Source organism: Falco biarmicus, chromosome 5 (genome assembly GCF_023638135.1).
Source record: "Falco biarmicus isolate bFalBia1 chromosome 5, bFalBia1.pri, whole genome shotgun sequence".
Taxonomy (NCBI): Eukaryota; Metazoa; Chordata; class Aves; order Falconiformes; family Falconidae; genus Falco; species Falco biarmicus.
Genome location: NC_079292.1, coordinates 837,298 through 861,763, shown reverse-complemented (window position 1 = coordinate 861,763; position 24,466 = coordinate 837,298). Strand labels below are relative to the sequence as shown.

At 35.3% G+C, this 24,466-nt stretch overlaps 2 protein-coding genes across 3 annotated transcripts in view; one reads left to right on the top strand and one right to left on the bottom strand.

The window, feature by feature from the left end:
• Window positions 1-24,466, top strand: part of COG5 (component of oligomeric golgi complex 5) — a 183,358-nt gene that overhangs the window by 14,288 nt on the left and 144,604 nt on the right. The window lies entirely within an intron of this gene.
• On the bottom strand, window positions 16,922-23,133 carry GPR22 (G protein-coupled receptor 22). 2 transcript variants are annotated; one of them, XM_056340301.1, is made up of 3 exons: window positions 22,588-23,133; window positions 20,501-21,564; window positions 16,922-18,515 (listed from the first exon to the last, which is right to left on the bottom strand). In XM_056340301.1, exon 3 carries the CDS (start codon window positions 18,488-18,490, stop codon window positions 17,189-17,191), a length of 1,302 nt encoding a protein of 433 aa, XP_056196276.1. In that variant the 5' UTR covers window positions 18,491-18,515; window positions 20,501-21,564; window positions 22,588-23,133; the 3' UTR covers window positions 16,922-17,188. The 2 variants fall into 2 exon arrangements, with proteins under 2 accessions (XP_056196276.1, XP_056196277.1); XM_056340302.1 differs by having other exon boundaries at window positions 16,922-21,564.

Below are 24,466 nucleotides of genomic sequence, written 5' to 3'. Positions count from 1 at the left end.
ATATTTTCTTTGTTGGCAGCATAACAGGTCTTAGGACTAGAGAGATCATTGACTGTCTTGTAGTTTCATTTAGATAGGTCACTTGACACTATGTCACATTAGCGGGGTCAGCAATATAATCCAGTTGAAAACGTTGTACAGTGAATGCAGAATTTTTGAGAAAGCTGTGCCCCAAGAGTTATCATCAGTTGTTCACTATTCCCAACAATATATCAAGTGGGGTTTTGTTGAAATGTGTTCTGCAGCTGGCTAGTGTTTTCATTAATGATTTGAGTGATGTTATGCGGTATATCCTTATTAAATTACAAGTAATAATCAAGCAGAGAGGAATGGAAAGAACATTGGGAAACAGGATTAAAATGAATAATATTCTTAGTGAATTGGAGACACATCTTAGGTGAACTGATTTAATTTCTCTTCCTGGCAAGTGCAAAGTCCTAGCAATAAATAGTTATTGTTAACAGCAGGAATAGGAGAAACGACTGGGTGGATAGCATAGCATTCTGCAGAGAGTCTTTGTAGTTCCTCACAAATGGAGTGCATGCCACTTGTTGTTTTGTATGAGCATGATGTTGGCAATGGAGTTTGTACTGATCTTTATAAGGCAGGGTGTTGTGTGCAGTGCACTTGAAACAAATCTTCTGTTCATGCTTCAGCTGCAGAATCAAATCCCTTTTGAGGCACCTCATTCAAGGAAGATGTAGGTTAATTGAAGAAAGTCCTAAATACAGCAGTAATGATGGCTGAAGGTCTTGTGGATGGGCAGTGGGTTTGGAGAAGAGGGGTCTAAGAGGCAGAGTAACGTTCTTCAGATAAATGAAAGTTTTTCAGATGAGAAGGGAGTAAAGGGCCTCTCCATATCCACTGTGATTGAAACAGTAAGTAATGGGCCTGAAATGAAGCAAAGAAAATTTTTATCAAAAATGTTAGGAAGTGTTTCTGATGGTAATGGTAGTTGCAGAGGAGCTGTGATGTCAGTAGTTGAAGCTTTTTTAAAAAGCAGTTTAGATAAAGCATATACCAGGAATACTTTAGATACAGAGGTTTTGCCTTGAAGCAGGAGGACTGAGTAAGCTGACCTGCTACAAGTCCTTTGTTTCTTTCAGAGGTGCTTCCCCCAATTCTGTTAATAGAAAATGTATTATAGGGAAGGTTTTGTTTTGTTTTTTTTGGTTGTGAGTGTGTGTGTGTTTATTTAGTGGTGTGGTTTTTTTTTTTTAATTGGACTGCTTAATGTAAAATTTGCTTCCCACAAGTTGTTTTGTTGGGCTCTGTGCCCGCATACCTCCTGGAATATTAGGACTGTGACTGGAAAATTCATGCCGTCACTTTAGTTCAGCCTCTTCTTATCACTGCTTCAGATGAAGTAGTAGATAAATCTCCTCAAAGACCTTCAGCTCACCCCTCTGACACAATTACTTCTCTTCTGGTTGTGACTGACATTCAAGTTAACTTCACACAGTTCATTGTGTTACTGGAGTGCTGCAAAAATTGACCCTCAAAAACTGTTATGTCAGTATTCTGTAGGAGAATGTACTAAGCAGGAAAAGGAAGGTGGTAGTGACTATGTGAATGTAAGCATTGTGTATTTTGATCTTCTTCCTTTGCCAGGAAAGAAGGCAAACTATCCACTTCTCAGTGACCCAGCTGTTTTTAAGGAAGATACTAATTTACTCTTGTAAGTTTTTAGTATTTGGGAACGGTGCTGAGTATTGTTTTGTGTTTATTAAAATACTAAGTGCTGCTAGTCAGTATTCGGGAAACAACAGTTCTAATTTATTGAAAACCTAAATAAATGATTTTAATAGTAAGTGTTCATACTTGTTTGTGTTATACCAGTTATCCATATCTATTGCAAGTTGGAATTATCTGTACCTGTTGTTTCCACAGTGTGCCTTATTAATTGAGTATTAAAACAGCGTAATTAATCTGGCTAAACCACAGAGACTTATTCTGAAGTGATTGCAGATTGGCTGACTAATGTTTGTCATTCAGGTTGAATATTGTTGTATAAAAATGGTTTAATTTTAACTGCTGTGTTTTTTGGAGTAACATTAAATGTGTGTTGTGTACCTGTACACATGTATTACTAAACTTGCAATGGTAAGCTGTCTGAACATCTGCCGTAGATACTATGGTAGCCATGTTTTACCGCTGCCTTCTTCACATACCATATGCGACAATGAACTTAATTTTTTTTTTTTTTTATTCCAAGCAAAAATGTATAGAGTGTATGATTGCCAAGGCAGGTCTTTTGTTGCCTGCAATTAAAGTGAGGAAAGACTTGGTTACCGTCATGTCAGTGAGGTCCTTCACGGCTAGTACACAGAGCAGACAGATTTGTTGATATTAATATTGCTGTGCGCAGTTTCTCATAAGAAACAACACACATAAGTCTGGAGGGAAAAGTTGCTTTTCATGGTGCTTTTGTTTAGGGATTTAGATGCATTGCAATTTATTGCCTTGTAGTAGACTTAGTGTCCTCCAAAATAATATAGCATATGTCTGTATAGCACAATGCACTGTTCTGTAGGGGTAAGTGAACTGATTTGATTAATAGAAATTACATGGACATGCTGGCATGACGCTTTGCCTGAGGTAATTAGTACTGCTGAGAAGGACTGAATTGTATTACTGGCTCAGAGCCATCTGCATTATTTTTGAATGCCACTGCTTCACTTGGTACATCTGCATCCATAGTAAGTGTAGATATCTTGCTAAAACATTTTTCTTCTGTCCCTGGTGGTGTTAGCAGTAACACTGTCAGACTTTCACTGAAATGGTTTGGGCTAAAATATATTATGCCTTTCTGTAGTTGAGTGTCCTTCATGTCCTTCAATGTCATGTTCCTTTCAGTTGAGGGTTTTTTTTTTGGGTTTTTTTTTTGTTTGTTTTTCCTGAGGCTGTGTTACCATAAGATGGAACATTTTGCAAAAAGTTGTTGTGCAAAGTTTTTATTTGTAGTTTTCCGAGCCAACCCCCCCCCCTCTGATGGGAAGGTCAAGCAGATGTAAAAAATAATTAAATACTCAAAGAGCCTTAATATTTGTAGCTTTAAAACAGAGTCTTGAACTGTTGGGAAACTTGAGAACTCATTTTTATATAAAAGCTTAATTTTTCTGAAATCAGGCATACAAAAAAATGTAAAAATAATGAGAAGTACTTCACAAACATGGAGCCAGTGTCACATGTGAAATACATGTAGAATGCACTGTCTGAACTGCTTTTCTTCAGTATCACTGGTAAAAATGGAAAATGACAGACTTTTGCTCAAGTTACATTGTGATTAACTGTGTATGGTTAATAGTACATTTAATCACAAAATAATTGTGTAATAAATATGTATGTACTAGTTACTATGTTTCTCATGGACAACACTGGTCATTCTTTGACAGTCATATATATTGCAAAATAATTATTCTTTATTTTTAATGTGATAGTGTTGATAGAACCATTCAGCTTACATTCATACAACAGAGGCAATTGAAGTTGTTATTTTATACATTGATTAAAAACAGAAAAAAACGTTTGTAATTATCTGTCTTTTCAAGGAAAGGAGTGCCATGAAAGCTATGGATAGTGCTAACAAAAAATCGTCTTGGTAACTAAGATCTTGTTATTTTCTTAGTATTGTTCCTGGTTTCATGTTTGCCAAAGTCATTACGTGATTTATTGTAAAATCACATAAAAGGAAGAGCTATTCAAGCTTCTGCTTAGTTATTTAATGAGTTATGCTGTACAACCAAATTATTTTGTGTAATGAATGTAGAAGCTAGTTGTGCTCTTCTGTAGTTGCTATACCACACACTTACTACTTTCTCTGTTTCAATTATGCACAGAAAAATCTTGTTCTAGGCCATCTAATTTTATTTCATGCCGTCTTTACCTTTTATGCAGAATTAAGGAGCTTCTGTGGATATTAGTTTATTTCTTGCTGGCTTTTGAAATAAAGAAAGAAATATCTTGATAGTATGTAACAAGTTCATTAATGAGAACTATTCACTATAAGATACTGGATTAATGTGCATGTACCAAAACAACTTGAAAAACTTAATACAATTTTTCATAAGAAGCTAATAATGTATGACATCTTTGTTCTCTTTGAGCCAGGGAGACAGAACATACAGGTTTTACCATCAGATTGTATTTTGCTGTGATTAGGATTCCTAGCTTGGAAACCTTATCTTAGACAAAGGGTTGTATATAAATAGTAGGTATGTTTTACTTAATCTCTGGCATACATTCTTTTTCTAACCATTTTCAATAGAAGGCACGAAATAATTACAGGCACATGAGAGAAAAGACAAGTCTGAATTGATAGAAGAAAAAAAAATCCTGTTGGAATTTTGATTTTCAACATAATATTTAAGTTAGTAGGGCTTGAATTTACATTTCCTCAGGTTTTTAAAAAATTATTTTCTGTTACTGTAGCTTCATTGTAGTTTCATTGCTGTGTCACTGTTTTCCAAAGTCATAACTATTCAGATCTCTTGAAATTTAATTGTCTTTATGCATACAGTTCTAGAAAATTAATCCAGGTATAATTGTAATGGTGGGTTTTCTTGATGTCTAGTTTCCTTTTAAAGAACCATAACATGTTTCACATTTGCGGTATTGAGTGAATTATGAAACTATTTTTTCATGTTAGCATTAGGCTGATTTCTGTTTTTGATGAGATTAGTATTTTAGCTATAACTACTAGAAGAATTTGATTTTGCTGTATTATTAAGCATTTTATAATTTTACTCTCAAGTATATAGACTTTGTCAGAGGGCTGTGTATCAGTTTAAAATGGTTTTAGTACTCTGCTTTCTATGTCAGGTTGTTAACCTGTTCCTGAGATGTATGTTATTGATGTCCCCTTAGCAAGGCTATGTCAGAAGTTAATTACAGTGTGTTCAAGTTACCTTTGCTGTAGCATGTGGAATACTTCTGACAGTTTTTAGTTGAAAAACTAAGGCTCATTAAAGACTATTCTCTGTGTTTTGCTCTTCCTTGCTCCCAGTTACAGATGTCCACACCTTTTGTTCCTTACATTTCTGGAAGCCTTTGCTCTTTCAGCATCCTTATTATCTGTTGCTCTGAATCGGATTGCTACTGTTTAATTATTAATATAAATTATGATTACTATTGTCATGTTTTAACATACAGAAGTTTTGGTTGTAGGCCAGTATTACACTGAGCTGGGCTTCAGCAGGTAGAGTAAAATCTGGAGACAGACAAAGAGTGACAGCTCTTGATTTATTTGCTTCTAACAGTTCGGAGGACTCCGGTGGGAAAGAAATGATAGTGGACAAGAATGAAGAAAGGGGGTATGTGGTGGACTACCAAAAAGTGTTTTCTGCTAGGAGAGGAGTTATTGTCAGGACAGCAGAGTAGCAGCAGTGGTCATGCAGCTGCTCAGTTAATATGCATTTAAACTTCCTTGTGTACTGTTGTGAGGCACAAATAGTGTTTGCCTGGTAGCACGTTCAGTTCTGTGTTTGAGATTAAGCCAGAACTGCTTATTTCTTAAAAACATGGAAACTACAGTATTTTCCATCTGCTTTGGTAATGTATCAGATGATCTAGGGTTTGAGAGCCAGAGAATATATCTGTAGTTTGTAGTCTCACCTGGGTAAGGCTGAAACAGAGGGGGCTTGGGAATTTTGAAAGAGGAACTGTTTGGAAATGAGGAACAGAAGGGAGCGGTGGAAGAATGAAGATGTGGAAGAAGTTACTGGTGATTACAAAATCCTACACTTGCTAATTTAGGAGCTTAAATAGAAAGGCCAGGTCTTATAAGGTGGATTTTTTCCAGTTTTTGCTGATTTGTTTTGCAGTCAGTGAATTCAAGTGTGTGACTCTCAAATCTGAAAACTGTACTTACATTCTGTTTCTCTAATTACAAAATTCCCCTTCTGCTGTCTTCTCAAAGTATCCCTATAGAGTGGAGAGGAATTATACCAAACCTGTTTCTGTTTTGCTGTTAGGAAATACTTGTTCCCCACCAGAAGGATGGTATTGCAGCTGGTAGGGGTGTTTGGACCTCGTTTCTGCTTTATCCCTTGATCATTGTAAGTGTTTGAACAGGAAGTATTTTTGTGTTTGTTAGCTAGGTGTCTCGTGAGAATGGAGATGGGAAAGGATTTGGAAGAACCGGTAACATGGATAATCTTGTAGTTGTGCATGTTTGTGTTTAGTCAAATACAGGATAAATGTAACTTCAGAGGTGGGGGGGTGAGGGTTGTTTCTTTTTTTTTTTTTAATTACTTTGAAACAGTATTCTGTTACTGCGTAGTCATACTCTTAAAAAAGTACATAATTAAAAGTAGAAATGAAAGCTATGGGTTTCTGTTTCCAAGTGACGTACAAAAATTATCAAGACCCAAAGATACCTGCAAGCTCAGTGTGCCTTTGAGTCTAGTATTTTTTTGTGCACTGACTTTAGAAGTCTGCGTTAGTAAAAAAAAAAAAATAATTAAAATAATATGGGCACATCAGAGATGAGAAGTTTTAAAGAATTCCTTTTGGCTGAGAGAGAAGGGAAGAGAGACAGAAGTTAGCTGTGAATGTCTGAAAGATTATCTTTTTGTATCTTGTAAATTATCATGCATTGTAAAGAGTAAGAATAGCTGGCAAGAGTTTGAAAATAATTTGTAGTTTCTTTTACATACTGTAATAAACAAAGAAAAAGGAAGGCAAGTTGGATTACGTAATTTAAAATAAGTTAACTCAGGTGTATCGGCAAAGCAGAGAGATGTCATCTCTAAATTGGGTGGTGGTGTATTCCCACTGCATTTCAATAGGTATAAAGGTTGAAGTAAACAGTTAAGAGCTAAGACTCAGTACCTTATGTAAACAAACAAGTCAGTGACACTGACAAGTAGTATGGAAACATTTAGTTCTGTAGAGTTTGACACCGTTTACAGCTAGAATGCTTTGTCTGAAAGAGTGCAGATCCTGTTGTCTGTTCCACTCAGTGTGGAGGTTCTACAAGGAAATGGCAATTTTATATTTCAGGCAGGTCTGCGTATGCACTGTCTGAAGCTCTGGTAGGAATTGGCATTTATAACTTTCTCTGTTCTCTTCCTTTCCAGAGCGTTGATGTACTTGGAAATTCAATAGCAAGCTGCAGGCTAGTTCTCCCAGACCCAGAGTAATGATGTCTACGGTGATCAGACTCAGTGGTTTGAGTTTAGTAGATAATCACTTCCCCATGATGGAGATGTGAAGAAATGTCACATGTATTTTTTCTAGGGAAGTCATCTGAAGGTAGCGGGGAGGATGTGTTCTTCCTTTTGTTTTTCTGTGGCCGGTGGTGAAATCATTAGTTTAGTGGTCAAAGAAGTAGCACTGAGAAGTGGTTCATAATACCTTTTTCTTTCTGCTGGGACTGAAGCATCTATTATCGCATAACCTGGTGGTTGTACTGAAGAACACTGTTAGTTGGTTAGTTCAGAAATAACACTTCAGTGTTTTGTGTCTGAGAAAACAGATGCATTTTTTTTTTCTTTTTGAACAATCAGATTCAGAAATGGCCAGAGTAAGAGAGAATAGAAATGGATGAAATGGACAGGTAACTTGTGATCTCCAAGGGAAAGAAGTGAGCATTTGATTAGAATACTCTCTAGAAGATCAAACAATGGTGGTGGCAAATCATGTTTGGAAAATTTCATAGGGGGTAATGGAATGAGAAGTTACAGTAGAAGTACCTGTGAATGCACATGGATCAGAGCGCCAGCTAACAAAACCCAAAAGATGTTACTTTCACAACCCACTGAAGTAAACCAGAAAAATGAAAGCATTGCTGTCCAAGCATGTTGTTGGGAACCTAGACTATTTGTTCTTTGTAACCAGTGGTAAAAGATCACCAATTTCTAATATAGAAATTATCAACACGGAAAACATTTTTCTGGATTCCTTTATAATAAACTATCTTACTGCATTTGGAAGCCACTTGTGAGAGTGGCAAGTCATGGTGCATAAGGGGAAACAGAACAGAGCCAGTGTTTAATGTTTCACTTTTGAAAGAGTTAATTTTCCGATGCAGAGGATCTTCAGTAGTTTGGACAAATGTATTTTGACAAACCTGAAAATTGAAAGCTTAATGAGAAGACTATATTATATTGTGAAATACTTGCTTTTTGGCAATCAAGAAAGGGTAGTCTTATTAAAAGGCGTGTTCTAATGTAGTGACAAAGCGAAAAGACAACAACTGTAATTGGAAAACAATATATAAACACAGCTGAATACATTACAAGTGTAAAGTATAGTTATGATAAATTTAAAATATTGCAGAAAAGTCCATGGCTGGCAGGAACCAGAAAGACACCTATCATGGAATAATCTAATTAATATACAGGTTTCCAGATGATTCATAAAGATTTAGAATAGGAGAATTTTCAAGTAAATGCTCTTGCTTTATTTTTGGAGGCAGGGTAATTTGTTCTTCCGCAAAGTAAGGATTACTTGTAATCCAACAATAACTAAGGAGGATGTTACACAAATGTACTAGATTCCCAGAGTCATTCACTTGTAACTCCTTACTGAATGGGGAAGGTCCAACTCGTGTTGTTCCAACACTGAGAAGGAGAAACAGGGTATTTCTGTTGAAATCAAAGTCAGTTAGACACAAAGGTGCTATAGAACAATAGTAGAGAAGTTGAATTCATTTGGAAGAAGAATTCCAGGCTGTAAAGCTAAATCAATGGTAGTCATTCACCTTTTTATGGAAGATATGTGTTGTCAAACAGATTTGTATGTTTTGATTATTAGTCGATTAAAGAAATCGTGTAGATGTATTATAGATTTGTTTTATGTGCATAATCTACAGTTTAGATGAATTAAATCTCCCTTAAGGTATTGTTCCCCTATGTAAGTAAGTAATTAATTATGCCATCTTCTTTTCACCTCACAGTTGCTCTACATTCTTGGTAGGTAATTTTGTTACTAGGGGAGCTGGAGGAGAGGAGCAGAGGTACGTAAAGTAGTGGTAGTTTTCTATGGGTGTGCACCTCAGGTTAAGGCAGACCGCTGGAGGACGAGCAATTGTGAATGGGCAGAGCACCTTGAATGCTCAACATACACACATAAAATGCTTTTTAAATAAAACATAAAAAAAAAAATAAAAATATGATATCAGTTTTTACAGAGGTGAAAATACTGTAACTAAACCTCTGTAAAGCACTGGAATTGGACTGCATCCATGCTGGGATTGTTTTACCAATGTTGTTTCGGTTCTAGCATTCATGTCGCTATGTCATGCAAATATGTACTTCTGCAGTTGGTATAAGGAATTGTGCTGTACAGATAAAAAAATAGTTTTGTGGTTACCTGGGAATAAATGTAATTATACATGTCATAGTAGGATATTAAATGGATGCTTTTTCTTGAAGATTAAGGCTGTAGAGGTGCGTTCATGGGGAGAAAATAAAGGGTCGCAGAAGGGCTCTTTGATTAGCAGAGAATAAAATGACAAGAGCGAAGGGCTGGAAAATGAGGCCTGGCAAATTCAGAAGTTATAAAATAATTGAAAAATGAGATTGTATACATAATTTTGTTGTAATTCCTCAAGTAAATACTGGTTATTCAAATCTTATTAATAACCACTTTTATCCTGTTCATTTCTAATGAAAGCATGAGTTGGTTCAGGTTAAAAAAATCTAACCAAACAGCTACGAAAAGAAGACTGAAGATAATCTTTGTTCAGGTCCTGGATGGGAGCCAGTATTGCTGTAGCTGTCATTTCTGCCTTGCCTTAAACATCAGTGAAGGTGTTGCTGTATGTAATACAAAGCAATGAGTAGCGTAGAGTAAGATTTAATTCTTGCACATAGGAAACAGCTTTAAAAATAGGCTGTTTTCACAGGAGCAGGTTTTCCTCCTTGTCTCCTGACTCATGCACGTAGTTTTCAAGTCTTAGTTTAATCAAGAATTTTATGAAGTCTTCTCAGTTACGGTTTGGAAAGTGAAGTAGTCCGGTGTTTTTATTTGTTTACCATTCAGGTCCAGCCTTCCATTGCTCGCAGGCACTAGACCAGATTACTGACTTTGTTATCTTAAAGGCAGACTAGACTCTCTTCAGCTGAAGGAGAGTGTGGTCCCATATCTCTTTTCATGCCACTTCAATGAAAGATGTGAAGATCTAACCTCATTAAAAGGGGGAACATCCTATGGTTTTGAGAATATACTGTTTCTATTGGCAGATTGGCTACAATTCCAAAGAGTTGTGTCGCCTGTCGTGCGTGCCTCTCCCCGCCCCCCCCCCCCCCCCCGGGTTTTAACTGACCTTGCTTGCAAACTAAAGATGTAGCAGAAACTTGAGATTGTTGACTGAAACAAAATTGCGGCATAACAAAGTCTCACTGACCTAATAAAAAGTTTCCAGCTTTTATTCCCCTTTATTTAAACTGCTTCTGGAATCTTCTCTGTATGCTGTACAACCGAGGCAAGATTTGTCTGGAGCTTCTGAATGCATTAATCTTTTTTAAGGTGTCTAGCTTGCCTTCATGTGCACTTTTTTGTGTTTTGTCCATGTTTGATGCAACTGCAGATGAACTGTATAGCTCCATTTTATATTTAGGGGCATATAACCTCATATGGTCAAAATTATTAAACTTAAGCATTTAAACATGGAAAATGAAGTCATTTACTCAAATTGAAAATCTCTTATGATTTGGTGTTTTCTTGGTGACTGTTCAGAAGATAAATTTGTAACTCAACTAACACTCTTTGTTTTACTACATGCAGATGTACTCATGGAAAGTCTGTTGTATCTGAAACAAAATCTCTCATGAAATACCTTACTGATTGCAGTAGCAACAAATATGTATGCTAAATCTTCTTATTTTAGCTATATTATACTCCATATATGTGCAGGTGTGGGTTATTTTGGCAAAACACAAAAAATCAGTTTTCCATAAGAGTTCTTTTTGGGTTAGGTATTTAGTCTGTGGAAGCAGCTGTTGTTACTGAACCACAACCTTTCCTTTGCCCATAGATTCTTTTCACATCTTTTTTGTTTGTTTGTTCTAGTTCATTGATAGATCTCACTTACTAGCTGTTAGCAGGAATGATAGATCTTCCTCATTGTTGTCAAGGTGTTTTACAACAGCAGTGCTCGCATTCACCCCTTGTTTTGTGATGATACGTACTGCAAATAGTGTTCCTTTCCTATTTTCTTTATGTTTTGAGTACACTGGTAAATGCAAAACAAAGTTATCACCAATTATTCGTAAAAATATTTGTAATCATTTACTAACATGGGAATCTGGGGGTTTTTTTGGTACTACTTCTTCCTTCATCTTTATTTATTTGTCACAGGGGTTTATAAAAAAATATCTTGAAATAAGAATATGGAAGAAAACCATGGTACAAAGTATCAGTAGGTTGTCATCAGTTATTGTGCTTTTTTTCCCCTTACTAATGGAGTTGAAATTGAGTTTAATTTGAAGTAAAATCTCACAACAGATTGTGAGAGATCCTAGTACAGTTGAAAGTAAAGCTGTACTAATATTGCTTTGTTAATAACAGTCTGACATAGCCAGAATGACAGATTTTATAGCAATGTTGTTTCAGCAGTGACATTGATTTGTTTATGAGATATGGTATCAAGTCAAACAGTTCCAAGATAGGATAGGAAGTTAGAGATCATAGCAGGGTAACAGAAACCGAAAGTGTATTTCCAAAAACCCAGCCTGGAAGGAAAATAAGGGCATGCGGTTTGCCAACAGCTTTGTGCTATCAGCCTGCTCGGCTGGCTGTGCAGTGTCAGGAATCAGAATGAGGATATAAAAATGCTTATATTCAAAGGATATATTTCATTCAAACTATAAAAAGTAAATCATGTTTTAATATTTTCGGGTTCTTTACCTACCACAGAGCTTTCATTGTAAATCTGTTTGGTTTTTGGTTTTTTTTTTTTTTTTTTTTTCCATTTTGATGGAATTTCTTTTCATTATGTGAAAATTTCGGGAAACAGCCGATACAGAAATCTATAAAGTAAATACACAGGAAGATATTTCTTCCATTCTGGCTCAATTTATGATAATCATTGAAGTATAATTGTAGCAAAGAACATAAAGATGTCTAATGATATTTCTCCTTCAATTTATTGCTATTAAATTGCGATAAAAAAACAGTAATTGAACACATACTGTTGTAGTGAAACACACTCGAAGCATCCAGCCAATTGATTACTTGACCAGTACTGATTTTGGGGAAAATCCAATAGCGTTTATTAAAATTTATAACTGGGAACAGACATCTAATAACATTTTCTTCTCGGGTCTGTTCTTGGAATGCATGTAGTCTGTGTGTACTTTGTACTTGGTAAAAGATATAGTTTACCTCTAGAAAAAAGAGATAGTAACATAGTGCGTGTTCTAGGTTTGTCTGTCTATTCTGTATGTAATTTGTTAAATCAAAAGCCTTCTCTGGAGCTGCTGTTCATGTTGTTCTCCCCTCTCCTCCCAGCAATTTTAGCAAACCCACATATCACGCTCAATGATTCAAAGATAAGTTCTTGTATTTTTGCTTATTATAATCTAAAAAATAAGGTTAGTAATTTTCCATGGCAGGTGGATGTTGCCCTCCACCTTTCTCTGGTCCTGATGGCCACAGCTACCTTGCAGTGGTTCCTTCCACCTTCTGCCCTTTTCCTCTTGACCTATACTCTCCACCTGCTTGACATCCTTCTTCTTTAACACTCATTGGGTATAAGTCCATTTTAATTTTCCTCTTAGTCAGTTATTAAGTCTGGGTCCTTTTCTTTTTTCTTTTTTCTTTTTTTCTTCTTACGTTTTTTCAGACCCCACACCCAGCAAAACAAACCCCAAAGCCTGTGTTTAATTTTCCTTCTTGAATTGCATAAGTGTTCTGTGAAAAAGAAGGTAATTGCAGAGTCAGATTCTTCTCTCCTGTTGGTGTAAAACAGATAAATTCAGTGATATTACAGCAGAATGTGTGAAGTGGGAGTGGAATTTGGCTGATATAAAGCTGGAAAGTTTAAGACAGAAGCTGATTGTCCTTAGCTATATGTTGGAGGTATTATGTTTGAGCAATGGAGGAGGGAAGGGTGAGTTAGTGTGTTCTGTATTTTTTTTAATACTACATTGAAACTTCGGTGAAGAATGCTGTATTCTCTCCTTTTGAAGGTTTAATCACAATTGGTAGCTAAAACACTTTCTTCAGAGGAAACAAACACTTGTCTAAAATACTGAGCTATCAAAGAATTCTGAGGACTAGCATGTACATTGATGCTGAAAAATAACTATTATGTGCGTTGCAGTATGATACACCTAACAGTTAACGGCAGAAAAATTCTTCCTTGTGCCCAGGTAAATTATACAGCTTGTTGAATGTATTACTTCATTTAAAAATAAAATAAAAAAAAAAAGGTGGTGGTGAGGAGAAGGCGTTTAAGTATATGCATGGTGGAGCATAGTGCCTGTCTGTCCAGTTCAGAGATACTCTTACTAAAAAACCTTCCATATAAACATAAGGTAGATGCCAATGTTGATCTCCACTTTTGGAGCGTATGGGTGTATAATAATTCTGTATTATGTGCATGTGTTTATCTAACAGTGAAGGAAGAGAGGTGTATTGATCTAATATGTATCCGGATGCATACATTTTTAATCTAATATATTTAGAAATCACCGAAGTGATTCCTATTCCCCTGGCACTAATGCAGTAAACAGAACTTCTGACCATGTAGCAGTGCCTTGTAATCTGTACAAATTTTTGCCAACTTGAAACTAGATATTTGTGATGTATTTATGTTTCCATTTCACTGGTTTGTGAGGTACTGGTGTATTGAGGTGTGCTTCTTGAATATTCTAATAGCTACTGGCACTGTACTCAGCTTCTTTGTATTTTTTTTGTGGGAAAACCTCATTTTATAATTTAAAATTGAATGGAAATGCATTTGAAGTTAAAAGACAGCATAGTCAGATACCAGCTCACACTTTAGGGGCAGAGAACGTGTGGGAACTGGTGGTGGTTGCTTCTGTTTCAGAGATGTGTTTGCTGGAATTAATATTTTTAGAGTCCTGTACAATTCTGCTTGCCTTAGGCTGAGTGGTGTGAAATGTAATTGAACTAATGACTCGCTGTGGTGAGATCATTTTTAACAATGTAGTGGGCTTCTTATTGTACAATACTATGGCATGTATTTGCCCTTTTTTCTGCAGTGATGCTGCCTATTTTTGTGTTCTGTTTTAGTCTTGTCTGTCAAGCACCCACGGCACACCTTCATATCCCTCCTAAAATCCTCTTCTATATCTGTAAGATACACAGTTTTCATTTACTAGTTACCCTTGATTTTGTCTTGTTTGTGTTAAATTTGTCGTCTTTGTGGTGCAGATCACGTATGATTCTGTTATTATAATGACTCCTATGTGCAATCCTACATACACACATTCTTACTTGTATTACTCAGAATTTTCTTCTGTGGCCCTCATAGCATAGTCCAACATAATATAAATATTTCTATTTATTTATTTAATGACAGTTGAAGAACAGTAAATGTAAAAAGGAACTTGCTTATATTCTTAAAGGCAGTCAACGACTGTGATCGACATAGCCTTTAAAACCTGACTTAATCTCTTTGACTAATTCCTAGGCTACATTTTCTCTTTGTTCTGAAGTACTGCTTCATTGAATCTCACTTTCTAATGAATGAGCTTTTAACACTTAATGTGTAGTTCTTGAGGATTTATTTAACTTTATAAAGGAAAGTCATGTTGTCAGGAAACCTTTCAAGTCTGAAAGCTTTTCTTAAATGCTTATTTCAGATAAGGACCTGATGTAAGCTTATTGATGCATTGTGGTCATTATGATTTCCAATTTTTTTGGTCTTTTACAATAAATGAGTACTATTTTAAATAGATTTATGAATGTTTTATTGGAAGATAAGTAATCAGTAAAATCATATTATGCCATTAACCCTAGAAATCCTACTTCTCCTTCTAGTGTTCAGAATACGGAGGACAGATAGGCAGGGAAAGGAAGAAGTGTTACAAAAAAAGAGAAAATAATAGTTCCTTCTTAGTTTTTTGGGGCACATTTCTTTTCAGAGTACCTTATTCCTGAAATAATGTTTTTGAAGTGATAAATTTGGTGATACAGGATTTTTTTTTTGTTAAAGTTTCTTGCATAAACCCATTAAGTTTACTTCCTCCCTGCAACCTCTCAAATAAGATGGATTTCTATTGTCGGAACCAAGGGGTAGCTCAGGTGAAATCAATACTGTAAGTGGGTACAGTTGAATGCAGGTGTTGTTGGGCTAGCTTTTAGAAAAAAGCTGGTGAAATTATGTTTGAATGTATGTTACACAGTAATTTTAGATAACAAATCATTATCACTCAGACAGTGACACTTTTAGGTAGAATTTGGATGATTGTTAGCGGCTGATCTTTGTGGCCTATGGAGCTGTAGTCTTATTTTTTTGAGCCTTCTGTTCTGGTAAGCCAAGACACGAGCATAAGTAAAGGTACATTACAAGTACTGCTTTCTTTTTTTAACCACACAGTTTTGTCAATACACACATGATTAATAATTTAATGATGTAATGGAAAATAGCTTTTTACTCCCTTAAAACCACTTTCTTTGTAATATATGCAACTTCAGAAAAGTGCTTCAGAAATCCTCATTTTTTTACGTAATATTTTAGTCAAACTAAGCTCTCATAGTCAAGGAAGGATCGCTCTGCTTTTTTTTTTTTTTAATAGAAGCCAATTATTGAAAACTAGCCTTTTAATTACACTGATAGCTGGTGGCACACTGAGCAGTTTATATAACAAAACAATTGAAGTCATGCCAATTGATTTTGCAGGGTTGGTGGTTTTTGTTTCCCCCTCCCCCCATCACTGGTAATTAAGTCAATGACTGTAGCCATTGTTCATTGAAATTAGGAATTTTTTTAAGCATGGGATAGTGCAAACCACTCAACAAACATTTGTTTGCATGAAAATCTTAATTTGTGCTTACAATGCTATGGATGACGATGACTTCTTAGGGCTTATTGATTCTTCATTGCAGGTATAAGATGAAATAGGAAAAGAGGTTGTGGAATGATGGTATACCATGGCCATCCAGGAGATAGTGAAATAACAGCTAGCAGTATTGGTGATTGGATTATGACAAAGTAGTTGCATGGCTAAAACTGGACATCAGTGAAGCAGAAGTCAAAATAATACAGAAGCTATTGAGGGCAAGAAAATTACCTTCTGCTGTAGTTGTGGCACTTGGCAGCCATGTCTTTCTACAGTGGTATAGATGGTATGAATAAAAGATCTCTGTATAAAAGGTTTCCATGTCACACTCGAGGTATAGCTGAACTCCTGCAGTGTGAAAATCTAAGCCTTGGCACAGGAATTGCTTCGTTGGTTGGTTGTCGTTTAGCATCAAGCCCAATAACTTTCTTGTCTGTGGTTTTTGCCTTCTTAGGCAAAAACCTGTCTTTCCCTCTTAGCCCCTTCACTACTACTGTGTAATTGTTCAAAATTATGTATTTTCTATGTAGAAACTGTGGATCTGAGATTATATATGCAAGACTTTTTACCTTTCTTAGAAGTACTGTCAATTTTTGGACCAGCGTGAATTTTTCTTTTTTCCCCTCGTTCAGAATCAGTTAATTTTGACCATTAGTTGAAGGACGTCACGTAAATGGCTTCGTCTGTGTGTGCATGATAATTGCATGCCGGAGCAATTTGAAATAAATAGCTATCTAAATATGAGATCAAAATGAGTCCAAGTTGTAGCTGTATAGCATTCAGAATATATCTCTGAACAGTACTGTTTATGAACTAAATTTCAAAATACCATATCATGCAAAATGTTGAATTTTTGTTTAGAAAAGTATTCCCGAGTGGAATTTTTTTAAAAAAATTCTTTTATATTTACAGAGAAACTGAGCCATACAAATATTTTTAAAAGGTTGCACTTCTTTAAGGCTATTTATTTTCTAAAAAAGAGGACTTGAATATTTTTGACAAATATACACATGGTGTTACTCTAACAAACGGCCATGCAACATATATCTTACATAATGAAGAACTTGAATATACAAGACCTACCCTATATAACATATATATTGAAAATGTACAGTCTCGCCAATAGTTAAAAAAAGTTTTTCTGATTTGGCAGTATTTTTCTACAATTTGTTCAAATATTCCGCTTGATGTGTTTTGGTGAATACTGAAATCTAGTCAGTGACAACCTGAGGTACTAAACATTTCTGCCTTACTTCGTTGTCTTCAAAGGTAATCTTTTTGTTCCTTTTAGGCTCTATCCATGAGTTGTGTATTACAGCATTATTTGGCATGGGGTCTGCTTCCACTATTGAAACAACTCGCTTTTTCATCTTACTTTTCAGAACTTTCTGAAACTTTTGCCTTGTGAATGCATAAAGTAGAGGGTGAAATATAGTTGTTCCGTATGCCATTACTAGAAAACATAATCGCAACTTTACCAAAAGGTCACTTGGGCCTAAACATAAGATGGTGGTGTTTAAAACAGAGATGGGTGTCCAGCAGAGAAGGAATGTTGAGATAATCAAGAGGGACATTCTGAAGACTCTCTTTTGCCGTTCTCGTCGCTCCCGGTGCCGTTTTACAGCTCTGCGTAGAGCAATTATGACAGACACAGAAGTCCTTACACCAAAGACGACGTTTCTTCCTCCACTGCTGTGGGACACGTCTGTAGTCTCATGCTGAGTGGTCAAAGAAATGGTTTTTTTCTTTCTAGCTTTCTTCTTTTGTCCCGTTGTAAATCTTGTACCAATCCGAATATTTAGAGCCTGGAGTATTTTGGTGTATGTAATTAGCATTACTATAACAGTGAAGAAAAAGATAGGAATCTGAACAAGAAGGTGGTAGTACATTCCTAGCTCAGTGTGGTATTCATTTGTACTCACGCACAAAAGTGTCTTATTTTCCCAAGTACTTGCGCTTTGAAGACTGAAAAAGTTGACTTCAATGAAAGGAATCAGGAAGGAAAAAAGTGAGATGATCCATATTGATGTCATTAATATCACAGCCCTTCCCATGGTCAGAATTCGATTGGCAGGTTTTACGGAGATGTCGTATCGGTCCAAAGTGATAGCAAAGACGTTGATTGCAGTTGAAACGCTTGCAAAAGAGACACAAGCCTCGTGGAAGCAGCAGATGAGAGCAGTGTTACTCTCCAGTGAAAGCAGAAGGATAACTATAGTTAGAGGAATACATCCCACACAAATTATTACATCAAGTACATGAAGGTTCATTGTAATTATGTTACTGACAGAATTGATTAAGTTGGATTTCATACAGTAAAGTACCAGCACGGTGAGGTTGCTGCCAAGTCCCAAAACAATTTCTAACATCAAAAATCCAGTGAGAGAAACTTGAAAGCTTAATGGATATGACAGTGGTCGGTACATGTTGGTGTCGATGTCATCAATGGCATCTCGAACTGTAATGTTAGATTCAGACTGCATGTTGACTTCCAGAATGGGGGAGAAACACATTCTTTTGTTGCAGTTGTTTTTTCTCCTGAAAGGTGAAATAAAATACGGAACTACTTGATTTCTTTTTTTTTTAACACTTATTGTAGATAACTGTTGGGGAAGGAGGAGGGAGGAAAAGCATCTATTCTTATCAAACTCTTCATTTACTGTATGTTTAGAGCTTTAGTTGGCATGGACTCAAAAGCCTGAGGATCTAGAATAAGGTCTTTCTGTTTTAAAGGAAAGCAGGATTTGGTTAAACAAAACAAACCCCCAAAAACCCCAAAAGAAAACAAAGTGAAAAGCTTCCACTTAGGGATACAGGGCTTTATAGTGATGTGGTTTTTACAAAGGGCCCATTTGTTGAATAAACTGTGCTTGTGCATTGCCTTTGTATTGTGTTGAGGGTCTTTTTAGAAGAATGTTGTTAAGTATTAAACAAATTCCTACTCAAGATCATTTTAAAAAGGCTCTTGTGGAAAAAGAAAGTGATAGGAACATGGAGCACTGTTGCTTATGTATCATACAAATAACATTTAAATTATTTATGGCAATTTAGCAGCCTCTTATGGAGAGTATGCAATAGTCTTGTGGGCTGAAACAAAGTTCTGTAATTGAGCAAATTTTTACAGAGCTTCAAGACTACTGTTCACTTTTGTCTTGTGTGCATCTACATGTATGAAACCACTGCAGCAATTTTGTGGTATATAATTTCAAATGCAAAACTTGTATGGGTTTGAGGGAGTAGAGTTTGTTATGGAAATACTACATTTTCTTTTTCTGATTTGAGTATTTAGTTTCTTCAGGAAATCAGTGCCTACATGGAATGTAAGAGTATTTAGTTTTATTCTAGAATAGATTTAAGGGAATAATTTTAGAAAATAATACTTAAAAAGAAAACGGTATCTATCTTTTTTTTTTAATGTATACATATTTATATATATACAAACTGCACTTAAATTCAACAGATTTCTGTAAGTAGCATGTTTGTCTTGGGAACAAATGAGGTTCAAAAAAAGTAGCATTAATTACATCTAGGAGGTTGGGGTTTTTTTGTGGTTCATCTGCTTTGTTTTATACATGCCAGCAGGTTGTAAATGTAGTATCTGCATGTAATACCTGATTTTTGTGTTACTTGTATTGTCAGCCACTTCTTGAGTTTGTAATGAAATGAATAAATAAAAGAGAGGTTACTCAATTTCTTGTTATGATACTTGAGGGCTTTTTTTTTTTTTTTTTTTTTTTGAAAAAGCTTTAAATTTAAGAGGGGATATATTTGGCATGAAAATAAATTTATATGCAGACCTTTGTTCCATTCTGAATACAATTAAAATAGGTAGCACTAAGGTGAACAAAAATGAACTCTTTTTTTTTAATGAAAGTATGAATTAAGCACACTTGGGATACAATATGCAAATGGATTTCATCTGCTGTTCTGAAAAGCCTCAATTGCACAATACTATTAATTGCAAATTGTATGATGAAAATTCTTGGTATGCTTCAACAGTTATTTCACATGTGCCTCTTAAATATAAAAGACGTAAATTAGAACGTATTAGTCTCAGGTGTGAAATGAAACAAGAAATATTTCAAAAGCTTTGTTTAATTTCTAATTTAGGCAATCTCTATTAGGTTTATATTAACCCTCAGGAATACAATTTCCTCTGTGTACGCTGTCCTGGCTGTGAATGGATTTCAGGAAACCATTCCAAATGCATTACTCGATAAATGGAGTTTTTTGTATTAGCAAAAGCTGGGAGGAAATAAATAGCAGATCTGCTAACATAAATGACAGTCTTAACTCTAACATTATGCCAACTGAAATTTTGCGAAAACTGAAAACTTCAGATGTGCTAAGTCTTACGAATATATTAAACATCACCTTCTTGTTGCATTGATGAGATTTCAGTTAAAGAAAAGCAGAAATGTCAAGGCAGGGAGCTAATTTACAAAATGCATCACCTTTCTGGACAGTGCCTGTTCCCTTGCAAATGCTGAGCAGAGGTGGGGTGCATGCAACCACTGACCTACCTGTTCTCTGTGCCTCAAGGGCCTTTCAGATCATTGCAGCAGCTTGTCATAAACTGATACATGGTGTCATTGACAGATATTTGACATGCACTGTAACCTGGAAACCAAGTGGTAGCTGGGCTCTTATTTCATTCCTTGCAGGCTTTTGTTTTTCTTTTTTTTTTTTTTGTTCCAGCAATTCAGCAGCAAAAAATTTTGATTAAACATGGGGACTTCTTAATTGCCTGAGATACTTCTACAGACCAGTGCACATTCTGTGTGTCTGTTCTGAGTTTCAAGCCAGCAATAACAAATAAACCTTCTTTTAAGTGATGTTAATTTCTTTCCCCTGTTGCATTTTGTAGCAGCCTGGTTTTATTTTCCAGATTAAAAAAAAATGGTATTTCTGATCTCTGTGTTCAGAGTATATGTAGACATCCTTTAGTTAATGGTTGCGTATTTCTTTCTGTAATATTCCTGCTCATTACTTTTGAGTGACGGCTTAGTCAAAGAAGTTGCTATACATCATAAAATCCAGTTCATGTGCTTTGAGAGTAAGCATGAATTACCTAATTTGATTTATTTTCATTTAAGGAGAATACATAACAGACCATAAAATTGAGAGGAAAATATCCATTAGTCATTATGACAAATAAGTTATTAAATAAGTAGTATAGAAAAAGCTTGGTTAAAACCTTTTTCAGCTTGCTGGTGAAGTATGCATATTCTCCTTTTGGGAATTCATGTTTCATTGTTTCTTCATGCATCAGTAGTTTCCACAATTCTGGTTTTAAATTATAAATCCCTCTTTAAGAAATGCTCACCATTTTAAGAATCAATCATTGCACTCTTCTTTTAATGAAAATCTGAGCAGATGTGTTAGTCTTCCATGTATATTGTTGAAGTGTCATGCACGTAAATGGTAATACAAGTGTGTTCCATGTTTTGTTTCTAATTCCTTTATGTCTTAAGAATACATTTTAGTGATGCATCCTGCTGCTTGTAGGTCATACAGCTAGAAAGATACCCGGTCAACTGCATTCTTCATATTGTCAGTTGTAAAACTGAATTAGTTGCTGCATGCCCTTGTGAAGGGGAGGAAAAAAAAGGTTAAAAGTAGGGCTTACAATTTCACACTAAAGTAATGCAAAAATATAGTTTCTAATATCACTTATTTAATGAATAAAAGATCTCTAAAATTGGATTTTGTAGATTACGTTAGAAATCAGTTATTGTGTTCACTATTTGCTAGTAAAATCCTGTCATTCTTCTGTCAACTTACATGAATTTAGTTTTTTGGATAAGTTTCCTGTTCTCCAACTAGTGCAGGTTACAAAAAAACCCTGACTAGAAGCAATAACTGTTGGATGTAGAGTGTCTGTGACTAGAGCTAGAAAATGTAGTTTTATAGCTCTTGTGAGCAGGTAGTTTGTGTACATAGAGCTTTCTTGTCTTATAGTGAGAAATCGAGCAGAACCAATGAGCTTTATAGGAAATATGTTTTTTGTTTAATTTGCACACCATTATAATTTCCTTTCTTGAAATAAAAAATGTTCAGCAAATCCATGTTTTTAATAAACAACTTGAATGTACAGGGTAATAAAAGAAATAAGTTAAAAAAACCCCAAACAACAAAAGGGGGGATTTTTTGAGCAATCGGAGATTAGTTATGTTAGCCAACCTTCATAAAGCAGTAAGTATACACTAATTACAGACTATCTGATTCCTCAAAGAGGAACTGAATAAATCTGTAACATGTTTAACTGCCAATATTTGGAAATATTGCTGAGGTAGGAAAAAAATATTCCCAGTTGCATTACATGTTTTTTTTCCCCCAATACTGTATTAGCTTAAACTGTACTGTCTTTATGTTGCATGAGCAAAACAGGTTCTCAATATTCTACAAGACTTTCATACAAAATAACATTTTTCTACCATTGTGTTTTTAATGGGGAGGGGGAAATAGCATTTGAATATTTCCTGGTCTCATATATAACAAGATACTAGCGCTTAATGTAAGTTGAATCTGATCTCTTCCCTTTTTTCCTCCAGTTCTTTTTTGTTAAATGTTGCTTATTCTGCATACCATAATAAGGAACAGATCTTACCTCCACTAAAGATTTGATAAATTCTTGATGCAGGTGAAGCAGTTCCAGGTTGGAGGGATTCATTTTGTTCACTTGTTAGCAGAGTAGAAGGGAAAGAGGGTAATAAGCATATCTTCAAAAAATGACCTTAATGAAAATTTGTGCCTGTACTGTGCCATTGTTTCAGCATACTGCTAATGTATACAACTGCTTTAGTTCTGGTTTACAGGCTGCTGCAGTCTCCCACTCTTCCTACGGTAGAATCAATAAGCATCTGAAAATACATAATGAAAGTAATTTAACATACTGAAGGCTTCTTGTCTCCAGAGACACCACTGAGATTCAAGCTTTCTAAAAAAGAAAAGCAATGCTTCTGAGAGGAAAGCTTGCGATGGGCAGCTTTTGCAGAATGACAGCCTACCTTGTCGCTTCTCCTCACTGCAGAGAGATGCAGTGCATTCACTAATTTTGATTGGTCAGTGATGTTGGGCTTAAATTGTGCTTCATATATGGGATTGATGCCCTCCCTCCCCCCGATTTATATAAGGATTCTTTTATAAAAGGACTAAATTTACAAATGATTTATGAATTCTGGAATATATTAAGGGTATGGCAGTTTTATTTTTACCTTTTCACTCTTTACTGTGTGTACACTGGAAACCACATGACACTGAAAAAAAAATATGGGATTAAACGTTTATTACTTAAAAAGCTCCCAAGAATCTATATTTGAATTTGCCTACTTTCCATTTGTGATATTGGTTTTTTTGGTCCTAAGAACATCTCTGAAATGAAGCTACCTCTTTGAGCCACGCTGAATTTCACCTGATATGTTTGTATGCAAGTGAACATTTAGGTCTTGTTTTGAATTAATTACATTCAGGACAAGTTAGTACCCGCATGTATATTAGGAAAATTTTTTTTAGGATTCACAGAGATTATTCAAACCCTTAAAATGGGTTGATAAATTAGTTTATTCATGAATCAGAAATGAATTATTTTTCTGATCCATCACCATGTATAATGTATGTATAGTAGTGCAGTAGTATAGTATAGGTTGTTAATTTTGTTGAAATGTTAACTTCTAAAAAAACCTGGTATGTTCCACGTGAATTTTGCTAGAGACTTCACAGGTTTTTGTAAGGATGTCATGCATGATGTGCTTGACCTTATTTATCAGGGGGCAGGGCCTGTCTTTATTTTAACTTTTTTGTTTTGTAACTTATTTATGAATCTGTTCTGTCAGTATAAACGATGCTCATAAACATGTAATGAGGAGTAAGAGAAGGGTAGCCCAATATCTGTTTTGATTAGTAAATAAACCTGAAATAAACCTTGGAAATAAATTCAGTATACAACCCAAAATAGTATTTTTTTAAAATAGGTTTGCCTAAGCAGGTAATTTAAGAATATATGAGTATATATTCAGTAGTTTTCAATTTCAGATAATTGTGGGGCGTGGGGCTTTTTCTGGTTGTTTTTGGTTTTGTTTTCCTTCTTGATTTTAAAGGTTTTAATTTTTTTTTTTTAAGTTTGATGAAGTACTAAATGTTAAAACATCATTCTTACATAAGCGGCTGTATTAAGATGGCAGTTTTGGTCAAATTTTGATGGGTTCCTCTGTTTTTAAGTTGTTAATGCAATTGTGTAACTCAGATGTCTGCATTTCTTCTCTTTACTTTTTCTCTCAGCATCCATCCATTTTATTTATCTTTAGGTAAAAGCATACTGTATTTATTTTTTAAAATGATGACATATCTGTCTAGCGTGCTTCCTGTTCCATACTCTTTTACGTTCAGAAAATACCTAAATAAAGATTGCAGAAACTTTGAACAAAGATCATTAGGTACCAGCTGGCTATACTGAGTAGCAACTGATGGAGTCTTTGAGCTGTCTCTGT